General features: G+C 39.9%; 1 protein-coding gene and 1 non-coding gene across 2 annotated transcripts in view; both read left to right on the top strand.

The window, feature by feature from the left end:
- The window catches only part of GADL1 (glutamate decarboxylase like 1), a 279,311-nt gene that overhangs the window by 202,009 nt on the left and 50,074 nt on the right, over window positions 1-27,228 (top strand). Inside the window, exons 15-17 of the mRNA XM_042955688.1 lie at window positions 2,086-2,285; window positions 12,221-12,272; window positions 21,742-21,831. Coding sequence (XP_042811622.1) covers window positions 2,086-2,285; window positions 12,221-12,272; window positions 21,742-21,831 — 342 coding nt within the window. The remainder of the gene's footprint in view (window positions 1-2,085; window positions 2,286-12,220; window positions 12,273-21,741; window positions 21,832-27,228) is intronic.
- On the top strand, window positions 19,274-19,380 carry LOC122198981. Its single transcript, XR_006193266.1, has one exon. It is a non-coding gene; the product is annotated as a U6 spliceosomal RNA (small nuclear RNA).

The raw sequence follows: 27,228 nt of genomic DNA, 5'->3' as shown, positions 1-27,228 counted from the left end.
GCGTGCTTTGTCCTTAAAATGTATGCAGTGGCCTTTTAATGTTGGAATATATGGTCAGGCTGCAGTTGCTATGGAAACAACAAATTTTCTGACCTTTGAGGGTAGGGAGATACAGTGGTAAGGGCTGTGATCAAAGCTGAGGATTGCTGAGAGAATTAAAGTAAAGAATAAAAAGCAAGGGGCCCTTTATACCTTAATGTTCAGATCAGAGCAATCTGTTCTTCTGTGTCTACCAACAGTATCCACCAGAGCAAGACTGAAGACTTCCTAGTATTCTTTTAGTTATTATTTTATGTTGTTTATTTTGGATAATAACAACAATTTTGGTTGAGTGGGAATTTTGGAGTTCTTGATTATAGTTGGTCTATAATTTTTTACATAACATAAAATCATGGTTTCTGGTAATGGAACACCTATATCCAGATCAGTGGCCACACGATACAACGTTACCATTGTAACATGCAAATGCATGGTTTCGTTTGGAATGTACCAAGTTGATTAGTCAAACGAATACACTCTCTGTTCAGAAGAGATCATTTCTAGGACCAGTGGGGTGTTTCTCTGTAGCTTCCTGTACGGTATTGATCCTTTTGTATTATTAAGATTTAGAAGATGTGCCTGCCAAATGAGAAGTTCATGTATCTGGGTTTATTCTGTTTATACTACGTGTCAGGGGAATGTGAGGGAAATATGGAATATGGGGAGGGGCATCATCACCCTAATTGCTTAGGGAGGGTCTTCTATGCCCAATACAGTGTTAAACTCTGTGGATGTGGGCATGAATAGGAAATGATTCCTGCCCTCTAGAACGTGCTTGGCCACACAAGGAGAGAATATATGCAGACTGCATATTGAGTAGGGGCACCGCAGGAGCAAAGCCAGCAACCGGAGGCAAACATAAAAGGAAGAAGTGAGTCCAATGGGATGGGCAGAAAAGAAGCTGAAGGGAAAGCATAACTTGAGATGGGACCCAAAGGAAGGGCAGACCTAGATAAAGAGGAAAGACTCTGTTCGGTGTTAGTAAACTTCAGAACTTGTAAATACGCTGAATGTATTTTTGAATGTGTCAAATACTATGTTAAAATAGAGATAGGGTCAAGCAAGTGATGGGAGCAAAGACACAGATGAGACATGATCTAGTGGTCAAAGGACATTGAGTAGCTTGGCTGTGTTGGGGAAGCAGAGGGTTTTACTAAGTATTCTGTAGGAATGAAGATACTCAGAGATGCATAGGGCATGGTGAAGGGATGGGTTAGGAAATCTGGGATTCTGTGGACACCAGATGACTTGGAAGGTAACCAGGATTAAACTCTACAAATTTGAGGTCAGGACGAAGAATTTAGAATGGTAATAAATAGGGTAAATTGTCACCCACTGCTTAAAGAGAAGTAACCAGTCAGTAAATGCAGATCGAATTTGGTTGCAAAATAAAACCCATGCAGGACCAACCCCCCAAAACCCTTTGCAATTGCAGCTGATATGGGTGATAGTTATAACTTGCTGGCTGCCGTTGAACTCTCCCATAGCTCCTTCATCAGGTTTTTTATCCCTGGGTTGTTGTCACTTTTGGCCTTGTCAATATGAATATGACTTTAAAGGAAGAGGCTATAAATGCCTATTTGTTTTGCCTATGATATTATACAAAGTATATACAATATGTTAGGTATTTTTTTCCCAGTATGGAGCTTTGAGTGAGTTACCAACTGATATTTTTCATCTTGAGAACTTGACCCACTTTGATATTGTAGGATTACTTGGTCATTGCCAAGCTTTCCCATAATCATCAGTGAGATTGTGAAGATGGACTGAGCAATTCTCAACTCTGAGGGGTTTTTTTTTCCCAAACAAAATAGGTAACCTGTGTCTCAAAGTTAATACACACATAGACTGCTTCCCACGCAGGGCGGTCACAGAGCAAGAACAAATGCTTTTGGCACAAGGTAGTAGAATATCACACAGGTTTTGTTTGTGGGTGTGTGTTTTTGAAATAAAGTGTATTCTAAAAATTGACAGTCTTACAGTCTTTTCTTTCTTCTTTCTTTCTTCCTTCTTTTCTTTCTTTTTCTTCTTTTCTTTTTTCAAAAGGACCTTCTCAAGAAATGCTACTCTGCCAAGGCATCTTACCTCTTCCAGCAGGATAAATTCTATGATGTCAGCTATGACACAGGAGACAAGTCTATCCAATGCAGCAGGAGACCAGATGCATTCAAGTTCTGGATGACTTGGAAGGCCCTGGGAACATTAGGCCTTGAGGAAAGAGTTAATCGTGCACTTGCTTTATCTAGGTACTTGCCCGTGTGTGTGTGTGTGTGTGTGTGTGTGTGTGTGTGTGCGCGTGCGCCCATGCATGTCTGTAAAAAAGACTCTATGAAAATGACATTTGTGAGATCTACACATGGTCTTTCTTCTGTGCATTTCTTCTTTCATATAATGGCCATTTTTTCAGTATCTACTGTGTGTTAGGAATGGTGAACAAAACCGTCCTACCCCTGCCCTCTGGGGTGCCAGCCTAGTAACAGATACCTTTAAGTGACAAACCTGACCAAATAAAGGTGAACCTACTTTTCGGTAAGGAGAGGTATGTGGTGCTCCAAGAGCATTCAGGTGGCTTCCCTAGTGTTCTTGAGGGGCTTTGGCAGAGGCTTCCTGGAGGAAGTGACATTTAACTAAGACCCGGTGAAGAAAGGGAAGGAGAATGGTGTGGGCAGAGGGAGGACCAAGCCCAAATCATGGTGACTTGAGAGACCTGAACAGTAGGTCTGTGAGAACGTGGGGCTGGAGTAGAGGCAAGAAGGTAAAGGTATCTGGAAGTGCTGTGGTTACCTGTCTCGTCATAACATCAGAGACAAAGCTTTTGAAGACACTTCCAAAGGCATTAGACAAGCTCTCGAGAGACAGGTGGTGGACATTTGCCACTCAAGACTCTTCTGCTAAGCTTGGATCAGTGGGTGCAAATGGGCAGGCCACAGCCAAATTTAGTTTTAAATGTGATTGGTTGAGCCCCAACTGCATAGACTTAATCTTCTTGGTGTTAAAAAAAAAAAACTCAAACATTTAAAGACTTAAAATATTTAAAAATAGGGAGATTTGTCAAAAATCTGGATTTTTGGCTTCTCTCGAAAGATCTGAATGCTCTCAGTCCCACATGGTGACAAACCACTGAACATGTTGATGCCTGTCTAGAGACTCACATTCCCCCTACTTCCTTCTGTGTTTTTGCAGACAACCTGGACTCAAAACCTAGGTCTACCATTTACAAACTAGGTGACCTGGGCAGGTTTCTTAACCTCTCTGTGCCTCGGTTCGCCCCACGAAAATGGAGATAACAGTCGTATGTGTTCAAATAGTTGTTGTGATGATTAAATGAATTGACATATGTTAAACCCTTAGAATGTGCCTGGCATAAGCTACAGGCTATATGAGTTTTGGTTATTTATACCTGCTTGACCACTATAGGCACTGGAGTTTGTGATCTCTGGTTTGGATGATCTCTCCTTCATATTTCTTGCTCACATTTCACATGCAAAATCCAGAAGTCTCACTTAGAGATTTAAAACAGTTTCCTCTTTCTTTTTTATTTTTTAATTTTTAGCATTTATTTATTTTTGAGAAACACAGAGACAGAGCATGAGACAGGGAGGGGCAGAAAGAGAGGGAGACACAGAATCCGAAACAGGCTCCAGGCTCCGAGCTGTCAGCACAGACCCCTATGCGAGGCTTGAACCCCTGAAGGGTGAGATCATGACCTGAGCCAAAGTCGGATGCTTAATTGACTGAGGCCCCCAGGCATCAGTTTCCTCTTTCTATACTGGGATTGTATGGGTGCTCTGTGCAATAACTGTCTGAAAAATCAGTGTCTTAAAACAATTATTTTTTCAAGTTTATTTTTATTTATTTTGAGAGAGAAATAAAGAACAACAGGGGAGGGACAGAGAGAGAGGGAGACAGAATCCCTTGCAGGCTCCGCCCTATCAGCACAGATCCCCATGCGGGGCTTGAACACAAACCATGAAATCATGGCCTGAGCCAAAATCAAGACTCGGAGGCTTAACCGACTGATCCAGATGCCCCCAAACAGCAATTATTTATTCTCATACATCTGCAGTTGGCTGGAGTGGCTTTATCTCATACTATGGTGGCTGTGGGGGTTGGTGGAGGGTCTCAGTCTACTCCCTACATGCTTTGCAGCCTCCTTGGATTAACAGGTGAGCCAGAGTATGTTCAGAGTGTCATCTGATGGAGATGACCGAAGGCCAAGAAGGCCCCATTATGCAAGCTGACTTCAAAGTTCCATTTATATCCTATCTACTGGCATTCCAATGGCCAAAGTAAATCACATGGCCAAACTCGATGTTGAGAGTCAGGGAATACAATCTGCCTTTTAGCAGGAAGAACGGCAAAGTTACATGGTGTTGACCTTGAAAATAAAACAGCCAGTTTTTTACCAGAAAAATAGCCTATTTGGGAATGACAGAGGAATTGCAATTCAGGACATGCAAACCATGGCAAAACATAGGCAAGTTTGGAGAACAAAGGGGAGAAGTTTGCGTATATAGAGGAACGGGGGAAGTTGAGAGGGGTTGCTTTGGACATGGGTCCATTGGCGGAGACAGGAAGTGATGGTTTCTCATTGGCTGAGTAGTATGGCTTCTCATTGGCTGGGGCTGTTGCTAGACAAGGAGAAAATCTTCCGCCTATTTGCTGTGGTAGTAAAATAGGCTTCTTCCTGTTGGAAAACGCAAGGTAGCCTTTTCCTGTTGAAGTCTTCAATTGATGTCTAGTTTGTAGGGCATGACAGCCCCATCTGCAGGGCTTCCTGACTCCATTTCAAATGAGATTTCCTTTATACTCTTTCATAATGGCTTGGTAATAAGGACAGATAAAGTGATGGCTTTGGCACTTTCAGAAGATTGTTAGAAGTCAGCAAATCTAGTGATTACGGTTTAAGAAGTAGTTTGAAAATCTATAAATATTGTATCATTTAGGACTCTGGTGGTGGTAAGCAACAGAAACCATACTTCAAGATATTATAAACAAAGAAAGGTAATTTATTATCTCATGTGCCTTATGAGCTAGTGTAATGATGACTTCTGTAATGACTTTATCTAGGAGCTTAAACAATATCACCTTAATCATTCTCCATCTTTCAGATTTGCTCTCTTTTATGTTGGTTTATTCCTGTGTTGGAAGGTGGCTGCCAGGAGTGTAAGATCTGTGTCCTCCCCGGTTCAAGTTCAAGGTCAAAAGGAGAGTGTGCTCCTCTCTTAATCCCAAAGGAAGTTTTCTCTATATCTGAATGAGGCAAATGTCCATCCCTAATCCGTTGCTGTCGCCAGGGAAATGTGATACTCTCACTGGTCATGCCCTCCCTTGGCACTGGAGTGACGTCAATTCCTTCTATAAAATATGTGCTGAAACTAGGTGAAGAATATGCCTTTATTAGAAGTAGGGTTAGGGGCACCTGGGTGGCTCAGTTGATTAAGTGTCTGATTCTTGATTTCAGCTCAGGTCATGATCTCATGGCCATGCGTTTGAGCCCTACATCAGGCTCTGCACTGGCAGTGTGGAGCCTGCTTGGGATTCTCTCTTTCCCTCTCTCTGTGCCCTCCTCTGCTCATGCTCTCTCTCTCTCAAAATAAATAAACATTAAAAAAAGAAAGAAGTAGGGTTAATGTACCTCTATCAGAATTAGTGAGATAACTACCCAATGGTGAAAAAAAATGAAAACGTCTACCATAAATATTCATAGTTTCTGTTCACTTAAAAGTTCAGAAAGCTCTATTTCCTTTTTTGCTTTTGTATTTTCTCAACTAAATTGTGGTAGAATCTCTGCATTATTCCATCTGAGCTGCTAAGGAATTCATTGACAGGTGTCTTGAAAGAAGGCTAGATATAAATATTTGATGATCATATTTGTTATAAAGTTAACATTCAGCTCAGGGTGGAATTTAATTTATAGTCTAAGGATACTTTCTAATTTTTGCAGAGAAATATCACAGGAGGATAAATGTTAACACTTCAATTCAATTCAACAAACACTTATTGTTTGTAAATGTTTGTCAAGTTGAATTGAATTGAATTAACATTTCAGTGAGCATCACTGCAGATGCTGTGACCTGTATCTAAATATTTGAGAAATAATCCCTCCTCTATCATGCTGCTATTCATCACAGTTTTTTTTTTTCTTTTTTTGCCTTAACATTCCACATTCTTCATAAATCCAACCCTCTATTCCCGGGGTGGGCAAAAGTCATCCTGTTCTACCCCCAATGCCAGCAAACACTGAGTCCTTCTATTTTTATTTAATTTTTCACTGAGTTCTTTTAGACGTGTCACTTGTAGTGAATAGGAAATTATGGAGAGTTTCTTTAGGATGAAGAATTATATGAAGTTGGCAATGTAAGTCTTTATTTCTGTGATTTTATTTGTTTTCAGATTGGCTAATTGGTTTGTGGTTCTGCTCTTGAGGAAAGAAGGAACTTTATCTCCGTTCTGGGGTCCGTTCTGTTTGAGCCCACATTCAGTGGTATACGGGTAACCTGGCTCTCAGCAGGAGCAAACAAAAGTCCAAGTCTAAAACGTCGGCAGTTCCCGTGGTGTAAATATGCCCATGGTGTCAAATTGCCAGCTGTCAACAATTCGTGAATATTTAACAATTGGCTCTTAACAGCCAGTCCATCCTAGCCCTACAACACCATCGATTAAGTAAGCCAGTATAATCAGTTCAAAGCACCGACTCTTGAGAGTTAAAACATCATTTATGGTCAAGCTCACTGACCCTAGGCCACTTGCTTTAGAGTTTACCTAATAAAAACCATTCTTACCCGTGTCCAGAAGGCCATAGCCTGGCATAATGTCTATAATTTCAGAACAACATTGTTTTGTTTCCAAGAAGTACAATTTCCTTCAGCAGATAAGAATTAGCAAAGTAAAGGGGCGCCTGGGTGTCTCAGTCGGTTAAGCGTCCGACTTCGGCTCAGGTCATGATCTCGCGGTGGTCCGTGAGTTCGAGCTCCGCGTCGGGCTCTGTGCTGACAGCTCAGAGCCTGGAGCCTGTTTCGGATTCTGTGTCCCCCTCTCTCTGACCCTCCCCTGTTCATGCTCTGTCTCTCTCTGTCTCAAAAATAAATAAACGTTAAAAAAAAATTAAAAAAAAAAAGAATTAGAAGAGGATTGTGTTACTATTTGGTGTGCATACCTATTATCAATAGCCCGTTGTAGCCAAGATACCTATTTCCCTAGATCCTTGGTCAGGTCTCTCACATACTGGAAAGGCTAGGCAACTCTTTCCCCCTGACATGTTGCAGGAAGGGCTACTTCAACTCCATAGAAGCAATATTGCCACGTTCCTGAATCTAAACGGAGCTTAGTTTTGAAATTTGTATATTGACCTCAAGATTTAAGGACCGGAGTTTGATGGAACAATGGATTGCCATTACCCTGATGGGATAGCTTGCTTTCGCTTCCCTTGGGAAAGCAAGAGCAAACATTTTCCAGAGGACGATGATTCTTATTTAATGAGTTGTCAGAATGTGGGAAAAAGGGAAAAATTAGCGCCTGGAAGATTTCTAAGGCCTTTCCTAATTTCCATGTGACCCTTGTCATTCCAGTAGACAAGAGAACTCTTATCTCAAGAAATAGTAATGACTAAAAACCTGCTTGCTCCTTGGATTGTTTGAAAAGCAGTGACATTGGGAACCTACAGTAATGTGCGATTATTAGGCCTCACTGAGACTCAGAGGACTGAGGTTTAAAATCACCACCTCAGGCACAAGGCAGGTGACTGTGCATCCCTGATATTTGCCTAGAAGAGCTGAAAATGTTTCACGATACCCAGGGCTACCCGTTGCGGAGGGCACCTTCCAGGCCTTTGTTAAGGCCCTCAGTTTAAATGGATATTCAGTAAGAGGTAATTTTTAAAGCGAGTCTGGAAAAGTCATGTGTGTAAATCTTTTCAACAACAACAAACAGCCAAGAATTCCCATTCGGCTCCTTTGTTAGATCTCCAGTGTATCATTTATCTATTCCCTTGACACACAATCTCTGTAATCTCTCAAATGGCATTCATTTCACTGACTTGCATGAATACTGAGGGATTTATTGTTTTCAGTATGGAAAAGGTGAGCAGTTACACAATGGCACCTCTGTGCTGGTATATTTCTCTAGGTGATGAGAGGGTGACAGTCTACAAGGCTATAGAAGGGCCAGTGTTTTCATCTTTTTCTTTATATTGGTAATTTTTTTAAAAATCACAATTGCAGTAGAACGTAGCATGTATGTAGGTGTCTGTGATGAATCACACAAGCCATGCAATATGTTCTAATATATGCAGAGCATATAGAGAGCAGATGGGGAACCTCTCGGGAGTTCTGGGAGACTCGGTGCATCGGAAAAAAAAATTTCAAATGAGGAGGTGAGACTGGGAGAGAAAGTTGGTCCAGAGAGTTCCAGGGAGACTGAGTAGCTGAGAAAGAGACTGGAAAGGCTGTTTCTGGAAAGAATGTCCTGCGAAAGGACAAGTTCAATGCAAAAATATCAGACAGACTTATTGAACAAATCAGAGAATTGAGGGCCTTCAAATGTCAGAAGCATGTTTGTAAGCATATTTGTAAGGGAAGTGTTTGGGAACAAGAACATCATTAATGGATGCTTCAAAATCAAGCCAGAATATTAATACAATGAGGTTTTTTTTTACCCAGTAGGATCGGTGAAAATTCTTGCTGGTGTGTGTGTGTGTGTTTTTCCCCTCCCTTCTCTCTTTTTTTTTTGTTAAGATTAGTGGGAAGCACAGTGATGAGTTTTTATAAGCTATTGTTGTTTTTTGAATCCATTTACCCGGATTCCTTTTGGTGGAAGGGGTTTATGGTTCCTGCATTATGTCCCCAAACTCAATGTACAGCTTTTTTCTGGTTTGCATCAGATAAGACTAGGTTTTTTTTTTTTTTGAAATGTATTTTATCTTTAGTCTGTTTCCATGTATTGAAAAGAGAAATTGTGAGGAACAAATCATCCCTATGAATGTAGGCAGAAGTGACTCAAACCTTATTTGGATTCCCTCCCCAAAACCCATTTAATTTAAGTATTTATTTAAGAAGAGGATAGAGTACCCTATAGATGAGGCACTTCTAAACTAGCATTTCTGAAACTGTACTCGGTAGAATAATAGACTTCCAGAAGATTTTAATAAATGTTCTTCCAAAAAACGTTTTCATGGTCAAATATGTTTGGGAAATGCTAACTCCTCTCTTGGAGATTCAGTGTTCATTAGCGCATTAAAGACTCTGAGGGGGCCTGTAATATAGAAACATTTTTTAGCTTGACTTTTAACATTTTTAACATGCAGACACTGTTCATTGTTCACCCAACAGCCAGTCTCCCTTTTTCTTTCTTGCTAACAGAATCTTGATTTTATTTAGGTAGCAATAGTCTTGCTGGGAACATCGGTCTAACCCAATCTCCACTTCCTGTAGTTAGTTTCGGGGTAAATATAGGACTCTGCCTCAGTCAAGAAGCTATAGAAAGAATTCTTTGAAGGCTTCTGGGGGAAATAGTGTTAGCTAAATAGAGACAAATGAAGAGAAAATGCTTTTGCTCCAGTCCCCTCTCTTCCCTCTTGGACACCATTGTACAAGGATGTGACGTGTGGAGTGTGGCACACATCTTGTGGACACGAGACAATCAGCACTCTGAGCGTGGCGGGCTGAAATGATAGAAACGATAGAAAACGCCTGGTTTTTGATGCCAGTATTGAACCATCCAACCAGCCGATAAATGTCTTTATGAATTAAGCCAAGTCCCTTTCCATTGTAGACAAAAGTAATCTAACTGGCATGCCCAGCATTGCTCACGTTTATTTGGCGACCGAACTCTTTTATGTGGGAGACATATTTACACGGTTTGGCATGGAGCATAGTTGGGGGACTCGAGCGTAAGCCTTTGTTGATGTTTATAATAGCAACTCTTCACCCGAATCACCTGCACTCTCAACTCAGAGTGTTACCCTGGGCTTTCCAGGCTCTGAGAGCAGCTGCAGTGGGGACGCTAACCCTGACACAAAGTCTGGGTCCCCATGGTTAGCCAAAAAGCAGAGTTGTAACTGAAATGATCCCGGTCTGTTTTAGGATGCCTTTCTCTTGAGAGCAGCTGTAGCCTGTTTGACAGACATAGCTAAAATGGAGACTTTTGTGTAAGTTTCTTATAGTCATCACGTGTTAGGGAAGGATTTTGTCCCCCTAGTTCCACACCTCCATTATATACAGGAGGACACTGAGGCAGGCTTGGGGAGGCTAAGGGATTTGCCAAAAGTCACAAAATTGATGGTCTGCACAACTAGAATCTTGTAGAGTCTGTCCCGGGATTTCTAGAGATGCAAAGTTTTTCCCTAGCTTTGAGGTGTCCAGAATTAGTGTGGGCTTCCTCAGGGTGAAGTGTGGCATTGCTCCAGAGTTCACATATTGCCTATAAACATTTGTCTGAGGAGCTGCGGAAAGTATGGTTCAGAAGCTTTCCTTATGTAGATAGAGATTGCATGTGTCTGTCTATATGTTTTGTACTTTGCATTTTTGTTTATTAAGTTCCCTTTTAAGAATTTGACAAGTAACCACATCCAAGAAACTTTGCAAAGAAATATAAAAAGAGAGCTACTAATCTCTCTCTTCCCCATTGCGTCCTGTTTGTTCCTTCCTCGGGTAAATACTAACGATATATGGTGTACCCTTTCTTTCTTTACTCTGTTAAAAACGTGTGTGTGTGTGTGTGTGTGTGTGTGTGTGTGTGTGTGTGTGTGTGCGCGCGTGTGCGCATGCATGCATGCATGTGGATAGGAATTACTTTTGCATTCTTTTTACAATTTCTTAAAAAGCAAAATTGTGTTATCCGTATTTCTCAGTACCTTACTTTTATCTCTTGCTAATACATCATAAACATCCCTGTGGTTTAATTAAAGTAGATATAACCTATTCTTTTTAATGTCTGCATCATGTTCTATTGTATTGCTATAATACATTTTATTTGACCATTTCCCAATTTCTGGATATTACTCTTGTTTCTGGTTATTTTGTATTAAACACACACACACACACACGTACATGTAGATTTAGACAAAATTAACGTGTATGATTTTAACTTTTTTACAACAGCCTTTGAGATTCGAAACGTAAATTGTGTTATTTCAGTTTTTTTGAGATTTAGGCCCAAGAAAAACATTTTTGTTGTCCTCAAGTATTAGTTGAATATGTGTAGTTTAGTTTAGCGACATGCTCATATTCCATACAATTGTACCGTATAATTCTCTATGATGCGTGGACCGTAAGTTTCAAAGCCAGTCCTCATTGCTGGGTGTCGTGTTCTTGTTTGTTTGTTTGCTTCTTTCTTTCCTCCTTTCTTTCTCTATTACATATAAAATCACGGTAAATATTCTGGCAAGTACATTTTTGTCATTCCTTACACTTTACCCCCAAATTTGAAATACTGGGACAAGGGTTATAAACTTTTCCAGACTTATAATCAAATCACTAATATTTAAGGCCAATTATTTCAAAGTGTTCCCCTTTTTATTGACAGTAGCCAAGCCCAGGGGGAGAGGTGTCTGTGTGGATTTACTCAAAGTCGTTTTTGTCTTTTCTCGGTCATACTCCATATCTCATGTATCTGTGCCCTTTGCTTATGGTCTGATAGTTCTCTTTTCCCTAACATTTGAGATAACTTCATAGACATTCTATCAGTGGCTGCAGCCCACTTACTTTTAACATGATACTAATGATCACTTCTCCTTTCCTCGGTTCTGGCCTGGGAAAAGGTAATGTTGAGCTTCCTTAATTTTAAATGAGCTTATAGGTGGGATTACGCACCAAAAGCCAGCTGGGTAATTTAAGTACCTATACTAAATCCCCATCTAGAATATAAATGTGTAACTCACGTGGTCAGAGATGTATCTCTGATATACTGTAGGTGGTTTTCATAGTGGGGTAGAAGTCTGATGCTGACATGTGAGATAGACATCACCTTATTAAAAAGATGTACTTTTTTGCTTGGGCCCCAGAGGCCTGCAGTAGGTTCAGGAATATGTGTTTAAATCCGTGTCTGTTCCTATCCCTATGCCTTTCCTTATTTCTAAGCCTTGTCTCTGCATCAGAAATAGCAGTTTGTGTGTGTGTGTCAGTTGTGTTCATGGAGTTTTTAGATTCCAAATTATAAATATTATTGTGACTTTCATTTTTAGATACCTTGTAGAAGAAATCAAGAAAAGAGAAGGATTCAAGCTACTGCTGGAAGTAAGTGATTACGGAATTGTGCTCGTGATTTTGTCAGTCAACAGTGATGAAGGTGGTAATTTTCTAATCTGTTATATTTCACTGGTTTTTGTGTTGCAGACTTAGAAACAAGTCATTAGCTTAATTCATGGAGTCCATTATGTTAATTTACTCTATTAGTGAGTATTTTTCCTTTGTTAGATTCACAAAGAGCACACTTGCCTTTAAGTATTGAAAATTAAAGTGCTCAATAATAATTACCAAGGATAATACTGAATAAATATATAAATTGCATGATGATTGTACTATGAATATTCAACTGTGCTATAGTGGTGCCTGCATGTGAAAAATCAATTAAGTGAATGTACGATAATGCATTTAGTTTTGTCTTTTTATAAAATAAGGAAAGCATATTAGCTTTGGAGCAATGGGAAAATAAGTCATTTTGTGTTGTGGACTGCTTGCTATATATAAGAAGTAAAGTGGTTGCAAAAGTAGAGAATATTGTTTTTTTTCCTAAAACATATGGTTAGAAAATATGAAGAGTGTTATTTAATTCTGATTTTTAAGAAATATGAAGTATAAAGTTCTCTCAGATCTTCTAATAGCACGTATTATATAGCAATTTTAACCTAATGTAGAAATCCCCTAGAGATTACAGCCTAGGAACCTATATTATATGTAAGCAATCTGGCTGCCATTGGTATTCATTTATTCAGCAAGATTTCTTGAGCAATTACTATGTGCTAGGCATAGTTCTAGGCATGGGAGGATAAAACAGGGAAATCCCTCTCTCTGGGAGTATTTATACTCAAAATGGTAAATGACAGGCAATAAACAAGCAAATTAATACCTAACAAGCATCAGGTAGTGAGACCTCTTAAGAAAACAATAAGGCAGGTTCATGAAAGATAATCCAGTATACAAATAAATAGTTACAGATGTAGCAAGTTCTGTAATAGAAACAGATGTTGGTGAGGATTGCTGAGAAAGGGAAACCCTTTTACACTGTTGGTGGGAATGCAAACTGGTTCAGCCACTCTGAAAAACAGTATGGAGGTTCCTCAAAACATTAAAAATAGAACTATCTATGACCCAGCAATTGCACTACTAGGAATTTATCCAAAGGATACAAAAATACTGATTCAAAGGGGCACATGCTCCCCAGTGTTTATAGCAGTGTTACCAACAATAGCCAAATTATGGAAGAAGCCCAAGTGTTCATTGACTGATGAATGGATAAAGAAGATTTGGTATATATGTATACACACACACACACACACACACACACACACACACACGTGTGTGTGTATGTGTTTGTATAATGGAATACTACCCAGTAATGAAAAAGAATGAAATCTTGCCATTTGCAACAATGTACAGAGGGTATTATGTTAAGGAAAATAAGTCAGAGAAAGATAGATATCGTATGATTTCACTCATGCGTGGAATTTGAGAAACTCAACAGATGAACACAGGAGAAGGGAAGGAAAAAAAGAGAAAAACGGAGAGGGAGGCAAACCATAAGAGACTCCTAACTACAGAGAACAAACTGAGGGCTGCTGGAGGGGAGGTGGGGGGAAGGATGGGTTAAGTGGATGATGGGCATTAAGGAGGGCACTTGTTGGGATGAGCACTGGGTGTCATATGTAAGAGATGAATCACTGGGTTCTACTCCTGAAGCCGAGACTATGCTGTATGTTAAGTAACTTGTTTTTTTTTTAAAGGAGGGTGGAATGCCGGAATGAGGATGTCGGTGGGGGGTGGCTTGTTTGGTTTTGGTCATGCAGGTAGGGCCCTCTGAGGTCATCTTCTACCTGAGACCTGATTGATGGTAAACAGCATGCCATGCAGCTAGCTGTCTGAGCGAAAGGCATTCTAGGTAGAATCCATAAACAACTACAAAGGCTTAATGCTACAAGGAGTTCGAAGTGTTTAAGGAACCAGAAGAAGGCACATTAAGAAAGGGGGGTGTAGGAGGTGATACGGTTGGAGAGGTGGGCAGAGACCAGATCAGGTAGAGTCAGGTAGGGCCTGGTAAGACCTTTGGCTTTTATTCGAAGTGTAATCATCAGAGAAGTTTTAAGCAGACAGGAGTCTGAATTCCATTTTAAAAGATGGTCCTGGATGTCTTGGGAAGAGAGGAATGGGGTGGGAGGGGGTGAAGGAAAGCCAAGGAAGGGATGAACGAGACAAGCTGGGACGCTGCTGCAGTAGCAGAGGTGAGGTATGATGATGGCCCTCCCAATAAGCTGCAGAAACACTGCTCCAGAGACTCCTGACTGTGGCTTCTGCCACTATCCGCAAGAGTTCAAAGTTCCTGAAAAATGGGGATAGGAAAGAACTTGCAAAGACAGCGAGAGAATCCATATTTAAATGGCTTTCTGGGGATACTTGAGAGAAGCAAAAAGGCCAATTTGGAATGTGGGATATTCCACAGGGCAGCTGTCCCGGTTTCCTCAGCAGGTTAGTGGGGTGAAGGAAAATAAAGGAGAAGGTAGTGATGATCACCTCAGGTTCAAAGAGACAGAAGAGGCCTGATAACCACATGCGGCAGAGGGAGCCGTTGCCTAGTTTGAACACTTGTACAAAGTAAAGTTTCAAACAGTTGGGAAGCTTCTAATGTGAACTGGCTATTGGATAATACCAAAGAATTATCAATAATTTTGCTAGGTGTGATAATGGCATGATTACATGAGAAAACATCTATATTTTTAAGAGATGCATATATAAGCACATAGGCGCAAAACAACAGCTGTAGGATTGGTTGCGGGTTGAGTCTGAGTCACTTTTTTTAAAAAAAAATATTCTTGAGTTTAACTTGCCTTCTTTACTTCCTTGAGGTTGAGTTTTACTCTTTATTTTTACAATTTTGAACTGCCTTCTCTATTTCTCTGGTTGTGGGAGCTCTGGTGCTTATGGAAAGTCCTGTGCACCTTGGAACTGAAGTCTTTTGATAGAGCTAAAAGAAAACGTGAAAAAAAGACGGATTGTCTTAAACGTTATGTATATATTCCTCCTAAAGGCTTAAAAGTTAAGGGAGGAAACTCTCACCATCATTTTAGGGAATTGCAAACATTCAACTTGTAAGGCAAGTGAAGGTGGGTTTTAATCATTAGGCAGACTTCTGCCCTGAATATCTTAGCAATGGGAACCAGATGGCCCCAGAGCAGTGAAGGTGGCTTTCTAAAAGCACTCCAGCCTTCCCACTTACAAGGGGTTTTGTATGTGATACGCATTTGCCTCTTTTCTCTGTGTTCCATTTGGAGAAATAATGTAAAATTAGACCTTGAATCTCATATATATATATAAGTGTCAAGGCAGTTATCCTTTTTGTTAACAAATGCTTAGTTTGGATTGATTAGATATAACCCTACCATAGACTTAAGAGAGATGTGATTGGAGTATAGTCTGTGAAACTGAAAGTCTATCACTTTAGGAAAAATGCAAGTCTATATATATATAGATAATATATATATATATATAATTATATATATATATATAATTTTATATATTATATATATTAATATATAATATATATAGAGATAATATATATATATAATCTATATATATATATATATATATATATAATTTTACTTACACACATATATATTCACTTTTTAGCAGATAGCAGTGAGAATGTTAAGTGGAATATTGAAAACAGTCAATGAACACAACAAAACAGAATATCCAGTATTTGAATACCTTTTCCTGAAAAGAACAAAAATAGTGCGTATCTTCTTGAAGATGATTTAAAGTTATCATTTCAAATGAATTCTGCATTATTCATAGGCCCCTGAAAATAATCTTTCTGTTTTTCTGTGTTGGATCTAAGATCTAATAAATGTTTTCCTAGAGGTATAGTCATTCATATACTATCATTCACATATTTTATTTTGATCTCTTGGGAGAGTCCTAATTATTCAACTTTTTGTTTTTCTCTTCCTGAGTTCTACATTAGGAAGAGTTAGTTTGGCTCCATAGACTTTCCAGGGTGTAAAGGATCTTCAAGGACATCCAGTCAACTTCCTGCTGGAGGCAGGACACCTCTCTTGATGGTAACCAGTAACCGTAACAGGATGTCAACCTCTTCCTGAACACTTCCTGTGTCAGATAATTCACAGCTCAGTTCTCTTCCCCAGAGCTCTAATTATTCATATTCTATTATTTATTGACCCCTGCTATTAATATGTATCAAGTACATGCAATTTATAGTTATCTTCTTATATATTTTTATTTAGAAGACAGCACCCTTCTAATCGCAAAAATCTGATGCACATTGTTTAGTCTTCATCTCCTTGGACTTAGGTAGCGTTTGACACCATTATCTACTCCCTCTCTCTTGAAATTCTCTTCCTTCTTGGTTTCTTTGAATTTCTCTCCCAGTTTTTCTCCATTACCTGTAACTTTTTCTTCTCAGTCTCTATGTGGCAAAGGTCTCTTCATCTGGGTACCCCGTGAAATATTCTTTTCTGTTCTTCCATCTTAAGGTCTTCATGGTGTCCACTTACTCTCGCTGAAATGTTTCATCCATTTCTAGAACTTTGTTGTCAACAGCTTCAATAATGTATCCATCCTTGACTTGCCTCCTAAACTCTAGTCACTGGTACATTCGGTATGTTGTGAAATTTTCGGTTAGACTCCCACAGGCACCTCAAATCCAACATTTCTAAACCTGTAGTGTAGCCATTTTCGTTACCAAAATACTACATTCTTCTTTCAGTCATTAGAACTATGATCAGTCCATCTCTACATGGGAGCCACACTGTGGTCTTTCTAAAATGAAATCTGCTCCTGAAATCAAAAGTCTCCCATGATTCCACATCTCTTCTAGAATCAAGCCAAAGCCCTCCAACATGGCAGATGAGGAAGCCCTTCATGAAATGACTCTCATTTCCATGCCCATTTTCACCTCTCTTCAGTACACCCTGTCCTCTGTTCATTCCAAGTTCTTTGCCATCCCCCTGAATACACGGGCTTCTACATGTGCACTATTCCTGTTGCCAGAAATGTTTCTTGTATTACGAGAAATTTCGTCTTTTGTAATGCTCATTCCATTGCAGTTTAATTGCCTGTATGTAGCTCCATTACTCGTCACTGAGTTCCTAGAGATAAGCATATAGTGTAGTCATTTTTCTCATCTTAATGTCTGGTTCAGTATCTAGAACATAGAAAATTCTGTTAATTGAATTAGACATTTCAGTTACCCTTCTTGGGGCAGGCTATAATTCTTTAACATTCCCCTTCAAATATTGTATGCAAAAATAGTGATGTGTCCCACCTAGTACAGATTTTAATGTGGCTACTCATCCACTTGATGAGGACATCTTGTTCTACCTATATAGCCCCAGATAATAGCCACTATTCTAATAGAGTGCCTGGTGTATGGCCGTATATAGTAGTAAATGTTGGAAATAATCTCTGTGCTATCTAACCAATTCTGTGAAGCGGACCATATGATCTCCATTTCATAGATTAGGAAGCTGAGATTAGAGTTCAACCCCTGTCCAAACAAAGACCTGGTGAAGCTGAGATCCAAACCATATCCTTGTGACTCTAAAACCAAGGCTGTTTGTGCTACTCAGTGCTGCCTTTGAAATTTTTCAGTAGTCTAATCAGATATTTAAAATAAAAAAGCTTGAAGTCACTTGAAATCCACCATGGCCCTTTTCTCCATTCTATACTTGCACGATTATTTCATTCTGTCTGCCAGAGTCTGCATTTCTACTTATTAAAATGCCTAGTGCTAGCTTTGCTTTTTATTATTATTATTATTATTATTATTATTATTATTATTATGATCTAATGACACTGTAAGCAAAGGAGATGAATTTCTTTTGACACGACTCAGTTTTAGAGGATGCAAGCTACTACATCTTGGTGACCCTCGACTTATTTCCCCAAGGGGTCTCATGTCATTTGCTCAATAATAAAGTCCCTGCTTCATTTCTTAGAATATATCTATTTTTTTCTCTTTGAAAATCAGGGTAGGATGTATCCATCTTTCCTTTAGTGACATTTCTGTACTTCTCCATGAATTTTTAAAGGTTGTGACAATGTTTTTCACTGCTACATGTGTTTTTGTACCCTTCGCTCTCATTTGTCTGGTCTAGACACTTGGATTCCCTTTTTATGTCTTCTCAATTTTATGGTGTTAGAGTACATAGACTAAAGTGTTCCTAAGACACTCGAGAGGTCAGGCTTTCCTATATATAGGCAATGAAGTGCCATGTGAATGGTTCTACTCTGAAAATACTCATTACTGCTTTGCAGCCTCTTGAAAAAAGTCACTATATCAAATACAAGCTAGAAAGGCAAAGAGACAGGAAAAACTCAAATGTGTGCCTCGTGAATATTCAAAAGGATATTTTTTCCAAATCTTAATAGTTTTGGAAATGATGACAGTAAAGGTATTCCACCAAATGGAGATCAAATATCTTCCAATCAAATGAACTGTCAAAAAGGCTTCACAAGTTTTCAAATGTCACAGCACTAAACCACACCATTATAAAAGAGACTGGGCAAAAATCACAGGTATGTCACTTCTAAAATATTTAAACAGAGGGGTGCCTGGGTAGCTCAGTTGGTTAAGTGTCCGACTCTTGATTTCAGCTCGGGTCACGATCTCATCGTTAATGAGTTCGAGCCCCGCACCTCATCAGGCTCTGCGCTGACAGTGCAGAGCCTGCTTGGGATTCTCCCTCTCTTTCTGTCCCTCCCCTGCTTGCTTGCTCTCTCTCTCTCTCTCAAAATAAATACATAAATTAAAAAAAAAATTAAAAATACATTGAAACAGAAACTTACTAAAGGAAGCAAATTTAAAAGGTGATTTAAAAGGTCTAAGTCCTAACGTATACAACATAGAGCAGATACGGAAGCAAGTAGAAACTACCACAAAATGATTTATAATGTCTCCGTGCAAATGAAAAGCAATAACTTAATGATGTATTAGTCAGGGTCCAATAAGAAGACAAAAACTGCACAGTAATTTGAAGTGGGAAAGTGCAGTCTAAAGAATTATTGTGCTTGCTTCAGCAGCCCATATACTGAAATGGGGACGAGACAGAGATGATGAGCATGGCCCCTGTGCGAGGATGACACACGAATTTGTGAGGCATTTCATATCAGAAGGAGAAGGAGAGGGGGAGGAGGAGAATTATTATTATTATTATTATTATTATTATTATTATTATTATTAACAGGGGATTGCCTCATCAGGGAAAGAGAGAACCCTAAAAAATAAAGAAATAGCAGAGGTAGAAAACACGCACCACTCTTAGAACCCGGGATACAGCACCCAAGCAAGAGGCCGTCCTCCCCGGGCTGAGATCCAGTGGTAGTTGGAGGAGGCACAGAGTGCTAGAGAAAGCCTCTGAGCAGCACCTTGAAGCTCACTCAGGCTTCACAGGGGTGCCTCGCTGGCAGCACTGCCCTGTGAGACCACCTGAGGGGAGTGTGCCAGAAAAAGCCATTTAGGGCCCCTACCAGTCTGCTGTGAAACCATCTGACGAGGTGGTGCCAGGGGGAAGTTGGCAGGGGGTCCACTTGTGGCTGGACACCAGCGCTGCTCAAAAACCCACACGTCCTGCGGGGGATCCATGAGGTTAGCACACCGGAACCGGAAGAGATACCTCTTCTTTCTCAGCGTCCCTCCAGCACCCTCTGCTGATAAAGTCTCAGATTGGACCAGATGGCAAGGAGAAATATTTATAGAGTCCACTTCCATTGTTATAGGGGGACAGACAAAGTGTGGATTTGAGCTGAGAAGCAGGAAATTATTTCTGGGGAAAAAAATCGTCATTAATGTAAAAGACGTGAATTCCTAGAACCCGATGACAGATGATAACTATATTTTCTTTTACCTTCTGATCAACTATAGTTACTTTATTTGAAAAGATGTATTCACATTCAAGGGAGTAAAGAATTTTGAAGGACATTTCTTTCCTAGAGATACCAAATCAGTTATATCAGAAACCCAAGTATAAATTGTATGGATTTGTAAAGACTGTTGTAATCTCATGATAAATGTTTGCAGAAACTGAGTTGAATTAAATAGTACTCCATTTTGAACTACTCTATATTTTGAAGATTTGTGGCTCTTTTTTTTTTTTTTTTTGGTCAAATCCAATAAGCATGTTACAAATTTCAAAGGTGAAAGGGCTTAGCTTGTTGAGCTGGGGATGTTTCTGGGCATTCACTTTTGATTTAAAATCCACTAGAATCCGAACTCTCTTTAACACTGGTCTTGTGATCTTAAGATATAAGATGATAGCTATTCCATCTTTCTGAAATACTTGCAAACTTCATCCTGATACTAGAGTATAACTCTGATGGTTACTGAGAACTGTTACAACATTGGCTATTGCCTACAAACCGTGTTTGTGTGGAAAAATGGAAATCATTTCAAATACTGTCACTGCTAAGAGTCTGCTGGGCAGGTAGTCATGTCTTATAATCTTTCCTGAATATCTAATCTTCCCTGTGTATCTAATTTGTAAACCCCCAACATAACTTCCCACATCACCTGGTCACTGAATACAAGTCTTGTGATTGCCATTGACATGTACTACGTTTTTGTCCTGTGAGGATGAAGTGTGTGATGGAGAAGGTCTCGTCTATGTGACAAGAGCTAGACTAAAGCCTGTTCTGGCAGGTTATCCCATGTTTAACCAAAACCGATTACTGGAGATGATGATTTGGCTCTGGCCTCTCTAGTTCAGAGTTTCTCAAACATATACCATGCGCGACTTACTTCAGAATCACCTGAGATGCTTTGTAAAATACCAATTCTCCAGCCTTTTCTATGCTGGACTAAATCAGACACTGGGCATTCTGAGCACAGGGACTGAGAATCTCTGTTTTGAAAAAGGCCGACTCCTATCCTTACAGTACTTGGGACTGGCACTGATATTTCAGATATTTCATCAAGATGATGCTCTTTTTCTCAAAGCGGTATAGGCAAGGGTCACAGCCGGGCTGGTTAAGTGAGGTCCAAGTATGTCCTATGTCATCAACTCATAGGTAACTGGGGATTTTGCATCTGTCAGGTTTAGCAGGTAATGGAAGACAGATTTACCTTAAATAGCTCTACCTTAAATAGAGAAGGAATTATTAGAAGGATATGGTGGTATAAGGAATAAGCTGAGGATCAGAGTTGAAGAGGGAGGGACCAGGGCATCTCTGGGCACATGAGTGTCAGGTGCTAACTGATGATCAGAGCTTGGTTGGAGCAGCTTCAAACTTTATTATGTTTTTTCCCAGTTTTGTGCTCATCCCTTACCTGGAGGAAAGAGCATCCCCTTTTTCTTCTCAGTTGGGTGCACCCAACTGAGAAGAAAATCTCCCAACAGGCTGTTATCAGAAGTGAGGCAGAATGATTTGATATCAACATAATACACACATGACAACTCTTAGAAGAAGTAACTAAGCTTAATTACAGTATAAGATTAATTTTAAGTTAAAATAACTTTCAAATTTTTTAAACCCCCAGCCTGAATATGCCAACATTTGCTTTTGGTACATTCCGCCGAGCCTTCGAGAGATGGAAGAAGGACCTGAGTTCTGGGAAAAACTTAATGTGGTAAGTAATACGTAAAATTGCATTTCTCCTTTTGATGAAATGATTCCATGCCCATTGTCTGTTGATCCTATAAATAATTCTGTGCTTGTAAGACCTCCTGAAGATGTAGAGAAGTAGCTCCTGGTATATTACAAGCTAATGACATACCAAACAGTATAAACGTTGTTTACGCTTAACAAATTAACATACTTGACCTACACACAAACTCAAAATAAAGTGCCGTTTGCAAGATCGTTCTAAGATTTGTGAAAAGTTCTCACTCACAGTGTATTTCTGAAAGTATGATCTGATAACAGAACACAAGGGAAAATCGTATGATGAATGGCTTCTTTCCTCCAACTCTGCCAGCACATGTCTGTGTTGGCGTCACCTCTCTTGGAGATAATGTTAAAAGTCTAAATCCGGTACCCTTTGTGAGTGTGAAACCTTCTGTTCTTTCCACCAACAAAAGCATCTTATGCCCAAGGGGCTCGTGTGATAAAAAATGAAGAGATGCCAGCAGTGGGTTTCAACTGATCATAGAACAAAATGTGCTTGAAAGTGTCTCCACACAGTTGGTGAGGGCGGACAGTCCTGAGTGAGAAGAAGCCCCCGGACTCTAGAGAGAGACTCCTTGTGTCTCACCTGCCCCTCTCCTAGCATGGTCCTGCCGGTTAAATTCCTGCCTCCAAATTAGATTTTGAAGAACAGGGAAGTCCTGAGTCAACACTACATGCTCCCCCTCCTGTGCTGCATAGACATCATGTGTAGGGATGTGAACCAATGAGTTGCCCCGAGGCCATGACAGATAGAATAGAGTTCACAACGGGTTGCAACCATCGAAGTTGGGTAATTTGGGTGATGGTCTACCCCTGGGATCTTCTCCCTCAAGCTCAGCTACCTCCATGACCCTGGTTAGTAAAACCGCTGACTTGCAAACCCCTCCCTACCTTCAGTGGGAAAATCGGTGTTACTATTAATAGCTTTTATAGGCAATAGCGCTTCTTCTTCCCAGTCAGGCAAGCAACAAACCTTTATGGAGCACTTGCTGTGCCGTGCACTGGAGATACAAATATCAAAAAGACTTGGTTCCGAGACAAATGAGTAAAGAGATGATCGCAAGGTAACTAGTGAGGACCCGGATGGAGATAAACCCTGTTTGCACTGAGAGCAGAGAGAGAGGATATCTACCTCACTGGGTGATGCTAGAGCTAAGTCTTGAACAATCAGTAGAAGCCAGTTAGGGGACGGTTGTAAAGAAGCAGGGTCCAGGAAGAATCGCAGCATGATGATCCAGAGACTTAAGAAGAAAAGGTGTGATTCAAGTATGACAGAGGTGCAAAGGGGCCATCTTGGGGTACTTGTCTTTCATGACAAGGAGCTTGGAACTTGTGGCTAATGAAGAAGAAGAGGGAGGGCCATAGCCTTTAAGCCATAACCACAGATAACCTCACCTACAGCATCTCCTCTTAGCTGCAAGTTATTCTCTGTTTTTTTTTCATGGCTCATTAAACCTCCTACACTGTAGCATAATATGTACCCAATACATACATATTCTACCCCTTGTCAAACCTGAGATCAGGCAGTAGAGATGGGGAGAGAGGGGTGATGTTCTCTGTGCCTTTGCCTAGAAAAGCCCGCCCTTACCCATTTCAGGCCGTTCACATAGTCCTTGGGCTTTGTCTTGCATTTTTGTCACACAAGGCAAATAGAAGAGTGCTAAAGAATGCATTTCAGATGCTAAGTAACCCATAAAAGGAAAAGAGAACTGGACAATGTGAGAATTTAACAGTGAGGTTTCTAGGGACATTTTCTACTTTGATGGAATACAACTGACACTTTTTGGTGGTGTGGGGGAATAATTGCTCAGGGTTGAGAAAGATGTGGTTACCGTTTTCCTCACTTTTCCATTGTTAAGAAAAGCAACCAAGGATGTGATATTTGTGTTTTGCTGACTCATTACAGTTCAAGACATGGATCAGGAAAACTAAATAGCCCCATTATACTTGGGGATATTGTTGACTCACTCTTCCTTTATTTAAAGCAACAATCATATTACCTATTCTCAGAAACAGTTGAAATCAAGAATGGATATACATGCTAAAGTCAGATAATCAGCATGTAATATACTTTTAATCTTAACTGGAAATTGAATATTAATTGGGACATTCTTTTCTATGCCTAGTATTTTGTAGCGCTGATTCTCTTCTGGTTAATATCTATGATTCTCTATTCCTTCATTTTGCAGTGTTTTTTTTTTCTATTTAGTACCATGGTTTTCTTGCCCAGTCTAATAGCATACTATTTTAATTGGTAGGGTTGCTTCTGATTAGTAAATGTGACTGGTGCTGACACATAATCATTGGTTCACAGGTTCTTAGTTTCCTTTTATTGTCTCTCTTTGTGTGGGTGTGCATGGATTTGGCAAGGAAGGGACACACACACACACACATATATATATACGTATATATATACGTATATATATATGCGCACTTGATCTTTGTAGTTTTCTGCTTACTGTAGTATGAGAATGCAAGTATATGATTTATAACCTGGAGTGTACTTGAAGCACACTTAAAATTTATTTGGGGGTTTATCTTGGATGCAGAATCACAAACAAATAAATAAGCCAAATAAGGCTTTGCCCCTCCAGTTCAGGCTATTGTCAGGTTGGGCTGTCAGATCACAGAATCAGTGGTGTGATAAGTCTTTCCTTTGGCAGCAGGAGCGGGAGAGGGGTTACTTGGTGATGAATCGGGAGTTTCGGAGCATGTAAGCGTGTGTCTGTGTGTGTGCTTGCAAATGTGTGTGCATGTGTGTGAGGCTACTTTTGAGGGCTCAGTCACTCTGACACCATATTCAATCACTGAGTTCTAGTCACTTCCTTTTTAAGATGCCTTCTGTGAAATGTTCTTCTTTCTGATGCTTGCAGGCATTGTGATATTGTAGGTGTGCGTTATTTCCCTGCCCAGATTGCGTTTGCCTCCTTTATGGTCTCTTTGTCTCTTGCCATCTCTTTTCCCCATTTGTTTTCTTGGCTCTCTGCGTATCCATACCTCCAGCTCTGTGTCATCATGTTGCTCTCCTGCCGGAAGCCTCTAATGGCTTCCTGTGCTTTGCAGTAGCAATATTCACCCCTAGAGACCCGATGACCCCTGCTTATAATAAATATTGTCAATGTCCCCTTTGCTCTCCTAAAATGAGACCAATACCTACACCTGACTTGATAAAAGGTAACACGACACCTTGCGTGTAATATGAAGGAGAGCTAATCTTCATAATACAGATACATATTTCACTACAACATGCATGGGCGTGACTGCACTAGAAGACAGGAGGAAGTGAGTGGTATGATTCTCACACATGCTCTTAGAATCACAGCGATTGTAAGCCATATACAAATGCAGACTTTTGTACGTAGGTGACGTTGCTGATGCAAAAAGCAGGTGTGGTGTGGTATTAGTGAAATAATTTTCCAAAACGGTGCACAACTCTTAGTAAAGCTTTGAAGAAAACCTGTTTCCCTTGATTTACCCGAGTAATAAAAAAACCTTAGCGTTTCTTAAAAATGGGCACAGAATCTTTTGCATTTGTATGTAAAACAGAGTTAGGGTATGGGCTTGGAGCCTTGTAACCGGGCTTCTCACCTGCTACATTTCCGGGAGGACGTTTGAAAGTTGGGCAGGACACAGGACAGTGCTCCTTATTGCTCAGGACCACTCTACACATTGTAGAGCTAGCAGCCTCTCTGGTCCTCACTAAACACCAGTAGAAGTCTCCACCCATCTTGAAAACCAAAACATCTGGGGCGCCTGGGTGGCTCAGTCGGTTAAGCGTCCGACTTCAGCTCAGGTCACGATCTCGCGGTCCGTGAGTTCGAGCCCCGCGTCGGGCTCTGGGCTGATGGCTCAGAGCCTGGGGCCTGCTTCCGATTCTGTGTCTCCCTCTCTCTCTGCCCCTCCCCCGTTCATGCTCTGTCTCTCTCTGTCTCAAAAATAAATAAACATTAAAAAAAATTAAAAAAAAAAAAAAGAAAACCAAAACATCTGCCCAGATTTCCAAAACATTCCCTACAAGTATACTGCCATTCCCTTGAGAGTGACTGGTCCATAGGATAAAATCTAGACCATTCTGCTTGCCATCCAAAGGCCTTCATGTCCAAACTTCAAGTATTAAAACAAGAAATGTAAAAGAATCTAAGTATTCAACTATAGGGAATTGGTTAAATTTTAGTACCTAATTTATATGCAAATTTCTAGTATATAGACACTTAAAATTCTGTTCCAAAATAACGTATTCATAATTTATTATTAACTGAAAAAAATGAGTTATACAAACAGCCACTATAGTATAATATCAATTTTGAAAAACCATATGTGTGTATATATATATATGTATATATGTGTGTATATATATATATGTATATATATATATATATATACATATATATATACACACACACACACACATAGATACTTATATACATATAAAATGTTGTATATATGGTTAGATAAGGGGAAGATAACAGGCACCAAAATATTTTAGAGATATTTATAGGTGTTTTTTTCTCTTTAGTATTCCTCTGAAATGTCTTAATTTTCTCCATTAACATATAATTTTTGTGAAAATCATAATAAGAGTGGGGCCCCTGGGTGGCTCAGTCAGTTAGGCATCCGACTCTTGATTTTGGCTCAGGTCATGATCTCACCGTTAGGCTAGTGAGATCGAGCCCCATGTCAGTCTCTGCACTGGCAGTGCAGAGCCTGCTTGGGATTCTCTCTCTCCCTCTCTCTCTGCCCCCTCCTCTGCGCTCTCTCTCAAAAATAAATAAACATGAAAAAAATTTTTTAAAAAATCATAATAAGAGACAATAATAATAAACCTAAGTATAGAGTAATTGACCTAGTGAAGCCATCGGGTTCCTTGCTTGCTTACCTACACAAAGGCTATCTAGGAATTGACCGCAATCTGCTAACAGTTAAAAACATCGAAAATAAACTGAGCATTCATTCACCCCAATATGTTTTTATTCTTTTAAAATCATCTACATGTATTACTTTTAAATATAGTATGCACATTTAAAGATACACATCATCATTTTTAAGGATGAATTGTAAATTTTCAATTATGTAGAGATGTTCTAATCTCTTCTCCTTACATCACAGGGGATTGTCTTGTTTGGAGAGCATGATTATACAATATTCAGTCAATTAGTTTGCAAACTATTTTCTCTCGTGACTTGTTCCCAGATGTAGTATGTCATTTGTCTTCCCTTCCCATCTCTATCTCTGTCCTTACTAAAACACCCACACCATCTGCACTGATTTTAAGTTCAGGGGCATTGCCAGTGGTCTAAGTTGAGTTCTTCGAAAGGCTTTCCAGGGCTCCCCGGGAGCTTCCAGCATCGTAGCAGAGTTA

Source organism: Panthera leo, chromosome C2 (genome assembly GCF_018350215.1).
Source record: "Panthera leo isolate Ple1 chromosome C2, P.leo_Ple1_pat1.1, whole genome shotgun sequence".
Classification (NCBI taxonomy): domain Eukaryota; kingdom Metazoa; phylum Chordata; class Mammalia; order Carnivora; family Felidae; genus Panthera; species Panthera leo.
This window is presented reverse-complemented; position numbering and strand designations above follow the sequence as displayed.